Genomic DNA, 12,524 nt, shown 5'->3' on the forward strand with positions numbered 1-12,524 from the left:
GCATTTCCCTGATAATTAATGATGTTAATTATAGTTATTCTTATCTTGGACAAGCAATTTTTTAAGAAAGCCTTTTTAGTGCATACAGCAATACTGAAAATTAAGCTTAGTTGAAGATATCTGACATAACTTTTAAAATAAAAATCTTTACGTGTGCCTGGGTGGCTTAGTCAGTTAAGTGGTTGGCTCTTGATTTTGGCACAAGTCATGATCTCAGGGTCCTGGGATTGAGCCCCTACATTGGGCTCTGCACTCAGTGGGGAGTCTGCTTGAGGATTCTTTCTCTCCCCCTCTCTCTGTGCCCCTCCCCCTGCTCATACACTCACTCCCTCTAAAATAAATAAATCTTAAAAATAAAATTAATATATTTAAAAGTTTTTAAATAGAAAGTTTTACATGTGTTTTGCAAAAATTAAAACAAGATAAGAATAAAATATTTAAGTTTCTCCCTTTGTTCCTTTTCTAACCCCATTCCCCAGAGTTAACCACTTTTAAATTTAATTTATATCTTTGCATATTTTTTCTATGTGATGTATAATTAATTTTTGTTAGTGTTGGGAACTAGATGTGTTATATTTTTTCTTCTACAATGGGAAATTTCCTTTGGTAATAAGTTATATTTGTAGTTAAGTTATATTTATAATGTAAGTTATATTTATAGTTATAGTTATATAAATATAGTTATATTTATAGTTTGCCAACAAACTGTAATATTTACTAGTTAAAGATTTTAGAGAGAAATTCAAAATCTTACCCGTATGCTTGGCTTATCAATTTAATGTATCTTTGGCATTTCTCTATGAATACGTGGTATCAACTTATTCATTTAAATAGCCAAATGGTGAGCAAAATTTTTATGTTTTGTGATTTATACCTTATAGATAAATAATAAACTTTGGCAGAATACATTGCAGCTACTAATAAACTTAGAACTGTAGACCTCAAGCGTAAATGCAGAAAGTTTCAGTATGTGTTATTACTACAGTGAGAAACACTATAGCATAATTTCTAGATGTTCTTACATGAACCTTACTTTGAGGGGCTTATGTGAGACATGTTTTGCCAGATGGGTATGCAGTCTTTTTACAACAATGGAGGATGTCTGCCCACCATGACCAAAGTTTCTTTGTGGTTCCAACCACAAAGAAGATAACACTGGAGCCATAGCTGTCACATAGCCATAGTGACAGTCTTAATGCTTTATTAGGATTATCTCTTGTAAAACAAAAGTCAAAAGTTAGGTTTTTTAATCCTGCCTTTCATTATGGGTACTCTAGATCATCCCATGAAGCTCATGAAGTTACTAATAACCCCATAACTTTTCCTTTGGAATGATATTGCCTAGACTTATCATACCAACTAACTCTTCCTGTATCAGAGATTAGAAATTTACTTAATATACCCATATTGAATTGTATCCTCAATAAGCAAAAAGCTATTACTGTAGTCTCATAAGCACTCAGATTTGAGTTACATAAGAAATAAGATAGTTGAATGAAAATGATACTTCCAAATATTCATTAATGTGATATACAGTCTCACTTCCCTTTATTTTATTCATAGATATGATTTGGAATGAACAGGAAAAGACTGAACTTTATACAGATAACTTTTGTAATATATGTGGAGTGGTGCTACAGTTTGAATCACAAAGGATTTCACATTATGAGGTAGGTTAAAAATAATGGGAATAGAGTCCAAAGGAGGTTTTTATTTTATTTTTTTATGGTTTAATGTATACATGTATTTATATATTTGTTAATCCTCTACACTCATTAAAGGAGGTTTTTAAATGTAGCCAATAAACTTCCTATTTTATTGTTTTTGATTGTTATGAAAATCCTGCGAAGTAGGTGATATTATTTCCCTTTGAAGGATGAGGAGACTGGCTCAGAGAGGGTCAGTAACTTACTAGCTTAAGTTTGGGGATTTGGGGTTTAAAATCAGTCTTTTTTATTCCAAACCTTCTTTCCTTTTCTTCACACCATTCTGCCTCCCTTTGTAGTCATCAAGCCACTATATCCTTCATGTCCTTGTAGTAAATATAAGGGAGGCATTATAAAGCTTGAGTAGAAGGGATATTATAGAACTCGAGTCTTCCTTTATAGTAAATAAGGGCTATAAAAACAAAATGAACCAATCTTGCACTTGACGTAGGCAACATTTTTTTAAGCAGAACCATAGGATTCTAAAGCTAGGAGAGGGAATATTTAAGGTTCTTACTCCTTTGGTTTATTGATTTAAAAACTGAGACTCAGAGGGGTCATGATTCTTCATAGCATCATTGGCATGACCAAGCTTAAAAATTATTTTCTGATTTCAAGTCCAGTGTTCTTTTCTTTCATTTGGTGTTGCCCTCCCCCACCCCATTTCTATATCATACGATGAGCTATTGGATTTCTTTCATATCTAGTGTCTGGGTTACCAAAGGTACTAAATAAATTTACTTTAAAAAATACAAAGCCAGCTTTACTTTTTAAAATGCACTTCGTCTTGTCCATTGCAAATGTTACTGGCAGCTATATTTCAGTACTTATGTTGACTGGGATTCAATTACTATAATTACAGATAGGGAAATTTTGTTGGCTATGGATTGAGAGGACCTACATTCAGGCTTTAACCCCATCATTGTTGTGTAACCCTGGGCAAGTCACTTTGCTTCTCTGAGCATGTTTCTTGAACCTGCAAAATTGGGGTGGTAAAATCTCACTTACTAGGCTCATGAGAATTAAGTGAAATCAAATATGTGACAGTGCCGAGTACATCCTCAGCCCCCGTAGTTCAAAGATTTGGAGTTAGTAAAGAGATACACAAAATCAAGGGGTTCTGTGATAACTGTGATTCAAACCATTTGAATTTAAATTTGAGAAAATAGCTTTTTGTGAGCTTATGAAGTAATAGTATAGAAAATAAACAAAAATATGAGAAAATCGCATCCAGTTATAATTCTGTCACTTGTAGGTAACTATCATTTAACTTCTCTTTGGCTGATATGATTCCACTATGCTTTCTGCACGCACATGGGCACAGACACACACTTTAACAAATTATAATTTTTTATAAGTTGTTTTTTACTTCTTTCTTCATGTAAGAGCATGTTCTGGACACCTGTCCTATTGCTACATCTTTTTATTTTTTTGTAATGTTTTAAGGGCAATAAAGCATTATGTAATGTTATAGCATTTTTTATTAATAAATATTTATTAAGAACTACCAATACTTCAGAACTTGGATGGTTATAAGGATTAAATTATAAATAATACAATGTTCTTATCTTCAGAGAACTCTGCAAATAATGCAGGCAATAAAAATACATTGCAAAATAAAATTTATGATATTAAAAAGCAAACAAAAATAAGTTTACACATTGTATAATTACAAAATATTTGCTACTAGCCTATAGTTAAAAAGTTGGCATGTTATAAAATGAAATTGATATTTAAAGTATTGCCAATTCTAGTACTTTGAAAGGTTATACATTTTCAGAAAGGCTGGGTTTTTAAAAATATTTTATAGAATTCTGAACCTTTGAAAAGCTACTCTGCTCTGGGAAAATATGGAGAGAGCAAAGCTAGACTTCCTGAGAGCCAAGTTTATTATATTATGAAATAAGTACTTTTAAACTGAATTGTTTAGATTCCAAAGTACACTTTTGAAAAGCAATATGTTTTTTTTTTCTAACTACAGTGAAAGACTGTACACTGCCAAAGCAGGCGAAATGGTAGACTACTTAAGTTGACATACACAAAAGCAGTAAAGATGACAGAATCTACATTCCCCGCTGGAATTTCTCATCTAAATTTTAAAAAGCTAGAATGAGAATATTTTAAAATACAGTTTCTCTTACAAGATGGGATTTGGAGGGAGACAAACCATAAGTGACTCTTAATTTCACAAAACAAACTGAGAGTTGCTGGGGGGAGGGGGGTTGGGAGAAAGGGGGTGGGGTTATGGACATAGGGGAGGGTATGTGCTATGGTGAGTGCTGTGAACTGTGTAAACCTGGCGATTCACAGACCTGTACCCCTGGGGATAAAAACATATGTTTAAAAATAATTTTAAAAAATACAGTTTCTCTTGGCCCTAGGAGTTAGGTATTGATTTATTTTCCTGAGATTTATAGCCCTCATACTTGAAAAGAAAAGCAATATGGTTTTAATAAGAAGAGAAAATGAGCTGTACATGTTTCTTAAAATTCCATTTGTTAAGGATTTTATTATAGATTTTATAGGTTACCATTTTTTCGTTTTTTCAAATTTTTATATAATTCCAGTTAGTTAACATACAGTGCAATACTACTTTTAGGTGAACAACACGTACATACAACAGCTGGTGCTCATCATAAGTGCATTCCTCAGTCCCCATTACCAATTTAACCCGCCCACCTACCTCTCCTCTGGTAACAATCACTTTGTTTTCTGTAGTTGAGTTTATTTCTTGGTTCATCTCTCTCTCTCTTTCTCTCTCTCTCTTTTTTCCCACTTTACTCGTTTGTTTTGTTTCTTAAATTCCACATGCGAGTAAAATTTTATGGTATTTGTCTTTCTCTGATTGACTTATTTCATTAGCATTATACTCTCTAGCTCTAGCCATGTCATCGCACATGACAAGATTTCATTCTTTCCTATGGCTGAGTAACATTCCATTGTGTGTATGTGTGTGTGTGTGTGTGTGTGTGTGTGTGTGTGTATACACACACTACGTCTTTATCCATTCATCAGTTGATGGACATTTGGGCTCATTCCATAATTTGGCTATTGTTGATAATGTAGCATATTTTTAAATTTAAATTTCAGTGCCATCTGTTAGTTTGGTGCTTATGATTATTAAATCATCAAATCAAAATTATACATAACCTTCCATATATTTGAAAGCATTTCCATACACATACTCTACTTGAAAAGATGATTTTTTTCCTCTTTAGTATACAGCTTGGTTAATACTATCAGACTGTCTCAGTGTAAAGTATTTATTGCACATGTAAAATAGAATAGTACTGTTGAAGTTTTGAATGTTTCTTAAGTTATTTAAATTCCAGTTAGTTAACATAGAGCATAATATTAGTTTCAGGTGTACAAAAATAGTGATTCAGCACTTCCATACAACACCTGGTGCTCATCACAAGTGCATTCCTTAATCCCCATCACCTATTTAACCATTTCCCCACTAACCTCCCCTATGGTAAACGTCAGTTTTTTCTCTATAGTTAAGAATCCGTTTCTTGGTTTGCTTCTATCTCTCTTTTTTTCCCTTTGTTAGTTTTTTTTATTTCTTAAATTCCACGTATGAGTAAAATCATATGGTATTTCTTTCTCTGACTTAACTTCCTTAGCATTATACTCTCCCTCTCCTGCTCCATACATGTCATTGCAACTGGCAAGATTTCACTCTTTTTTTTTAAGATTTTGTTTTTTTGTCTGAGAGAGAAAAAGAGAGAGAGAGGGAAGGAGGGAGAGGACAAGCACAAGCAGGGGGAGTGATAGGCAGAGCAGGCAGAAGGAAAAGCAGGCTCCCCGCTGAGCAAGAAGCCTTATTCAGGACTGGATTCCAGGACCCTGGGATCATGACCTGAGTTGAAAGCAGACCTTTAACCAACTGAGCCACCCAGGCATCCCAGAGTTCATTCTTTTTGATGGCTAAGCAATATTCCATTGTATATATATACCACTTTATCCATTCATCAGTCAATGGACACTTGGGCTGTTTTCATAATTTGGCTATTGTAGATAATGCTGCTATAAACATAAGTGTTCATGCATCCCTTTGAATCAGTATTTTTGTATTCTTTGGGTAAATACCTACTAGTGCAATTGCTGGATCATAAGGTAGTTTTACTTTTAACTTTCTGAAAAATCTCCATACTGTTTTCCAGAGTGGCTGTACCAGTTTGTATTCCCACCAACAGTGCAAGAGTGTTCCCCTTTCTCCACACTCTTGCCAATACCTATTGTTTCTTGTCTTGTTGATTTTAGCCATTGTGACAGATACAAGGTGATACCACATTGTAGTTTTGATTTGTATTTCCCTGATGATGAGTGATGTTGAGCATCTTTCCATGTGTCTGTTGGCCATCTGGATGTCATCTTTGGAACAATGTCTATTCATGTCTTCTGCCCATTTTTTAACTGAATTATTCATTTTTTGAGTGTTGGATTTGGTAAGTTCTTTATATATTTTGGATACTAACCCTTTATCAGGTATGTCATTTGCAGATATCTTCTCCCATTCCGTAGGTTGCCTTTTTGTTGTGTTGATTGTTTCCTTCACTATGCAGAAGCTTTTTATTTTGATGAAGTCCCAATAGTGTATTTTTGCTTTTGTTTCCCTTGTCTCAGGAGACCTATCTAGAAAGAAGTTGCTGCGGCCGATGTCAAAGAGAAGGTTACTGCCTGTGTTCTCCTCTGGAATTTTTATGGTTTCAGTTCTCACATTTAGGTCTTTAATCCATTTTGAACTATTTTTGTGGATGGTGTAAGAAAGTAGTCCAGTTTCATTCTTTTCCATGTTGCTGTCCAGTGTTCCCAAATGACTCCAACAAAAAACGCTAGAGCTGATAAACGAATTCAGTAAAGTCTCAGGACACATAATCAACATACAGAAATCTGTTACATTTCTATACACCAATAACGAAGCAGCAGAGAGAAGTTAAGGAATCAATCCCATTTACAGTTGCACCAAAACCAGTAAGATAGCTAGGAATAAACCTAACCAAAGCAGGGAAAGATCTATAGTCTGAAAACTATAAAAGACTGATGAAAGGAACTAAAGAGGACACAAAGAAATGGAAATGAACCCACAGCTGTAGGGGCAATTAATCTTTGACAAAGAAGTTTTGAGTTTTAAGGATGTTGCGCTTATTAAAATTTCCCTTTGTATTTATATTTAGATGTTTAAACAACCATTTTTTGCACTTATATAGATATGTCCCTTCATTTTCTTCGAATACCTTTAAAAGTTCTGTTTCTCATGTTAAAGTATTTACTCATCTAGTATTAAATTTTGCATATGGAGGGTGTTTATGACAATTTTTCATACAGATAGCCAGATGTCCCAGCACTGTTTATTTCACAGTCCATTCTTTCTGCATTGGTTTATGTGGTACTTCTGTCATATACTAAATTTCATATATATATTCTTGAGGCTATTATTCTGTAGCATTGTATTGCTTTGTTTGCCTTTCTGTACAGTAGTTTTACCTCATTACTATAGCTTTAAAATAAAGATTTGTGGTGGCGAAATTTTACATGAAAAAAAAATCATCATAAAGTTAAAAGACAAACCGCATATTGAGTGGTATTTATAACAAGAGATAGGACTATATATATATAATTTTATCTCTTTTAAAAAGGAGATCTGAAAGGAAGATAGCAAAATGTTAACATCTGTTAAAACAGAGTGGTGGGTATGGGCTTCAGCTGTATTATTTCCTGGCTTTTCTGCAAGATGGATATATTTCATAATTTAAAATTCTATAGATAGTGATTATATCACAGCATGTGCTCAGGAATACTAGTTTCCCTTCTACCTACACCAACATTTTTGTTATTCTTATTTATTTTGTTATACATTTTTTAGAGATTTTTCTAATATGCTTAACTTAGAAGGTTTAAAATTTTCACAAAAAAGAATTTTGAGAGGTAAGCAGCACAGAGCTGGTATGACAGTTCCATGACAACAGTTCCATGATATCATCAGGAACCTAGGCATTTTCTGTCTTTCTATTCTGCTAAACTAGCTTTTGTCCTCAAGATCCCCTAAAGTCCCAGATGACTGCTGGAACCATGATCTTAATTCCAGAAACAGAAGGGAAGAAGGTTGGAAGGGCTCATCCCTCAGCATGTTAAAGAGATTTCTCAGAACTTCCACCCAGTGGTTCAGATTATATCTTATTGGCCAGAATCTAGTCACATGGTTACATTTTGTGGAAAGGGAGGCTGAAAAGGGAGGCTGAAACATGCAGTCTTTTAGCTGGGTATATTGCCCAAGACATGTAACTAAGAAGAAGAAATTTGATATTGGGAAGCAACCAGGAGTCTCTGTCAACAACATAAAAGTTATTGATCTCTAAATTATAGCATTTTCATTATGAGATTCAGAGATTTGAAAAAAGCATGTGAAGCTCCTTCATAAACATGATACAACACCACGTATATTACAACTCACAAGTGCTATCCTCAAATCCAAAGAGGTGTAAACTCAGGGTGCTTCTGTTATTGCATAAACGAAGTCATATTATATCTTTTTTCAGAGTGAAAAACATGCTCAAAATGTTAGGTTTTATTTTCAAATGCATGGGGAACAAAATGAAGTGCCTGGTAAGAAAATGAAGATGGATGTTAGGAATTTTCAGGTAAGTGGCCTACATTGATGTCGTAATTCTAAACTTTGAGTTATCAAATCATTTTAACAAGATTGTGCTTATTTCAGGTCCACAGAAGTGAAGTAGCAGACAGAAATAAATTTTGTGATCTCTGCAACATGATATTTAGCTCCCCAATTGTTGCTCAGTCTCACTATGTGGGAAAAGTCCATGCTAAAAAACTGAAGCAATTAATGGAGGAGCATGATCAGGCATCTCCATCAGGATTTCAACCAGAGATGGGTAAGATTACATTCACCTCTTTGGCTTCAGTACAGGGTCTCCTGATCATTTTTTTCCAACTTCGCTATCCATTTTTTTATTGGAGAGACTTTCACTCTGGAGTAATAACTTGATTCTTCTTCTTCTGCCCAGTTAATCTCTTTCTGTGTCTTTGTCATTTAATATGGAGATTATAATTGCTAGCTGAATTTTAAGAAATGTTATGACCTTTACCTTTTAGTTTATTAAATACAAATGAAAGCAGGTGATTTGCTATGCTGCTATGAAGAAACAACAAAAAGCGGCCTGGGCTCTCCATTTTCTAATCAGATCATAAAATCTCACTTAGCTCCTTCTTCTTTTCCTTGCCATCAATCTCATTTTTTCTTCTTTAGTTCTTCCTAGAACATTATCTCACATATGTGTTCACACCAGTATTTTCATTATAATATAGTTATGGTGTAGTGTTTTCTGACTATAACTATAAGCAAAAAAAAAATAATAAGTTACAGAATCTCCTTCTACCCTGATAGTTCACTTCATTCCTCTTATAAATATAAAGTGCCACCAACATCATCAATCAGTAATGGGTACTTATTTTATGCTAGATCACAAAGACACACAGAACTATAAAACATTGCCTCTTTCCTCCTTCCAGTGATGTTGAGTCATCAGCCCATGAGATATCTAACCTAAAGATCTCGCTTCTGGCCTAAGGTGGCAGAGTATACCCTGGAAAACTGAACTTGTATTTTGAAAAATTTGTGTGCTAGAATAAAAAATGAGATGATTAATCCTCTGTAAAAAATAATACTACATTCTCACTAGTTTCAACACTTTAGGAATAAGGCATGCGTAGTATGGAAAATTTACCAACATAAATTTCCAACTCATATGGGAGGCCTCACCCTACCTTAAAACATACTGTTTTCTTAATAATGATGAGCACTGGGTGTTATAAACATCTAATGAATCATTGAACACTACATCAAAAACTAATGATGTACTATGCAGTGGCTAACTGAAATAATAAATAAATAAATAAAAGAATACTGTGAATAATAATAAAAAAAAATTAAACCGGAATTATTTTTAAACTTATTCTAGTCTCTCTAATTTTTGTGTATTTGTTTGTCTTCCTATCTTCTAAAGAGGGTTGGAATCAGTATGCCCTACAATAGAAAGCATCTTGTAAAGTCTTGTTTTCAGTCCCCCAAATTCATCAATTTAAGCTCATGTGGGATACTAAATGTAAGAACTCTGAAGTAACTACAATTGTAGAAACATATAATTTTATAGACTTAAACAACTGCATAAATTTTATTTTGATACAAATACCACAAATCTGGACTGGATAGACTTACTGGGGTACTCAAGAAAGACACCAGCTTAGAAGTTGGTACCATCTATTTTATCCTCACTAATTTTAAGAACCATCCTAAGCTCTCATGCTTTCATTGATTATTCCAATAAATATAATTAGCCAATGCCTGATGTTGAATATTCCTTCTTGTACTTATGTTGAAGAAACCTGGTGACAGACTTGTATTCAAATTTCTATTCCCGTGGGGCACCTGGGTGGCTCAGTGGGTTAAGTCTCTGCCTTCGGCTCAGGTCATGATCCCAGGGTCCTGGGATCGAGCCCCGCATGGGGCTCTCTGCTCAGCCGGGAGCCTCCTTCCCTTCCTCTCTCTCTGCCTGCCTCTCTGCCTACTTGTGATCTTTGTCTGTCAAATAAATAAATAAAATCTTTAAAAAAAATTCTATTCCCACAGAAAAGTAAATTATTTTTAACCTGAGTGCCTTTATCCAACAGCCCTGTGTGGAAAAAAGCCCAGAGATAGCAATTTTCAAAGAATTCTGAATTCCCCTAATACTTTGTAATGAATGTAGCTCTATTAACTGAATATATGTTGATTACTTCTCATTACAACTATTTCAGCAGGTGTGCCTCTTACTACTTCTGCAGAATCAACTTTTCTGAAGCCCCTTGCTGTCAAGCCTCCTCCAGGTGGGATTAAAGACAAGACTATGCCTTCCTCTTCCAGCAGTGCTTTGGATTTGAATAATCCAACCAAGTATTGCAAGCTCTGTCCTGCTTCCTTTAATAGTCCATTAATGGCCCAACAGCATTATGTTGGGAAAAAACACAAAAGAAATGAAGCTAGAAAGAAGTTTGTAGACAACATAAGAGAGAAACCTCTTCCAGCAAAATCAGATGCAAATGGTAAACAGTAAAAATATCCCAAAACTCTTTCATAGGAAGTTTATATTTTATAAAACATACCAACTTATGTATATATCAATTTGCTGTAGGTTGCTAGTACTGATGGTATTATACAATTTTAGATGAGTAAGGACTTCAGAGTCCATCTAGTTCTGTCTGTTGGTTTTCTAGAAAATGAGACTCAGAAAAGTTTAGATGGCATTTATTAATTATAGGATCAAATATAGGTATCCCCATGGTTCCACGTTATGTCATAGGTACATTAAGTAAGTATTTTTAGTTAGTGTTGTGTGCTTATATTATTCAGTCACTAAGTATGGCTTAAGTGTCTCTAGGGTGCTAGGCTAGTCATTGTTGGGAATACAAAGGAGGATATACCATTTTCCCTGAAGGAGCAAGTGTATAAACTTGTTGGGTTTATAACACTTCATTGCAAGAGGCTACAGACATGAATTTTTGTGTACATATTTTTGGTAACTAGAGGAGTGAAACACCATGGTTCAGAAAACCTTCATTGAGGAAGTATATGACTTAGAGTGGTAGAAGTGGGAAGGAGAATTAACAAAAGAGCTAGAAAGAGTAGCAAGAATTCAGGCACAATAAAGATTCTGATCCTGACTGGAATAATCCACTTGCTCTTCTAACCATATTTTTTTTTTATTTTTCCCCCCACAGGCACCTTCTCACTACTAGTGTATTTTATTCCTTTTTCATATTCTCCCTTCCATCCACTTCTTTTCCTCCACTTGCTGTTATTTTTCAATTCTTTTCTTACTAGAACTTTCTGCTTCATGTGAAAATGTTCATTTCTCCCACCTTGAAGCCCTATTCTTTGTCATATGTAATTCCTTATGTTCTGGTTCTTCTGTGTCTCTGTTTCTTTTCTGTTTTCTTTGGGGGATGTTTTTTAATGCATTACCTAAATGTAGGTGTTCTTGTGGCTCCATTCTTGACCTTATTCTACAAACATGATCTAAGCTGTTCCCCTGATTTCATCTCTTGTCTGTATGCTTACGACCTTTCTGTCAAGCTTTGGATTCATATCTCCAACTGGCAGCTACTGCTTTACCTGGATACCTCATATCCATTTCAATTCCACTCAGTCACTCGGAATAGAAACCTGTAGTTAACTGTGAATTCCCCAACACTACCTTCTTTACTTTTTATATCTAATGAAACACCAAGCCGTGACTGTTTTACCTGTTCCCTTATCTCCAGCCCTACTCTCCCCATACTAGCTCAGGCCCTCCACATCTTTCCTAGAGCTTTGCTACTCAAAGTATGGTTTGTGGCCAGCATCATCAGCATCACTTGGGAGCTTGTTAGAAAAAAGAATTTCAGGCCTCACTGCAGACCTACTAAATCAAAAACTGCATTTTGACAAGATCACTAGGTGATTTGTTCTCACAATAAATTTTGAGAAGCATTGTTCTAGAATATTGCCACAGCCTCCTAACCACTCTCCCTACCATAAGTTTTGTCTCTCCAAATCTACCCTCAATTTAACCATGAGAGTGTTTAACCTAAAGTGCACATCTTTCCATGTCACTCCCTACTTTAAAAATCCTCACTTGATTCTCCTTTTTCTGGGGATAAAAATCTAAGCTTCACAGCTCTTTATCATCTTTCCCTGCATACATTCTCCAGGCTTATCCCCTGCTACTTCCTGCCATATCTGTATAGGTCAGAACCAACAAACTGCTTATGGTTTCCAGA

The 12,524-nt window shown here is 34.8% G+C and overlaps 1 protein-coding gene across 6 annotated transcripts in view; it reads left to right on the forward strand.

Moving 5' to 3' along the window:
* Nucleotides 1–12,524, forward strand: part of ZMAT1 (zinc finger matrin-type 1) — a 36,652-nt gene that overhangs the window by 14,865 nt on the left and 9,263 nt on the right. For 2 of the 6 annotated variants that reach the window (XM_032881713.1, XM_032881716.1), the window contains exons 2-5: nt 1,564–1,670; nt 8,249–8,350; nt 8,428–8,602; nt 10,524–10,592. In XM_032881713.1, the coding sequence (XP_032737604.1) occupies nt 1,564–1,670; nt 8,249–8,350; nt 8,428–8,602; nt 10,524–10,592 (453 nt within the window). Of the gene's footprint in view, nt 1–1,563; nt 1,671–8,248; nt 8,351–8,427; nt 8,603–10,523; nt 10,809–12,524 lie in introns of those variants that run through there. The other 4 variants (XM_032881712.1, XM_032881714.1, XM_032881715.1 and 1 more) reach the window with 4 other exon arrangements.

This window comes from Lontra canadensis, unplaced genomic scaffold (genome assembly GCF_010015895.1).
Source record: "Lontra canadensis isolate GAN:19392208 unplaced genomic scaffold, GSC_riverotter_1.0 scaffold77, whole genome shotgun sequence".
In the NCBI taxonomy this organism is placed as follows: domain Eukaryota; kingdom Metazoa; phylum Chordata; class Mammalia; order Carnivora; family Mustelidae; genus Lontra; species Lontra canadensis.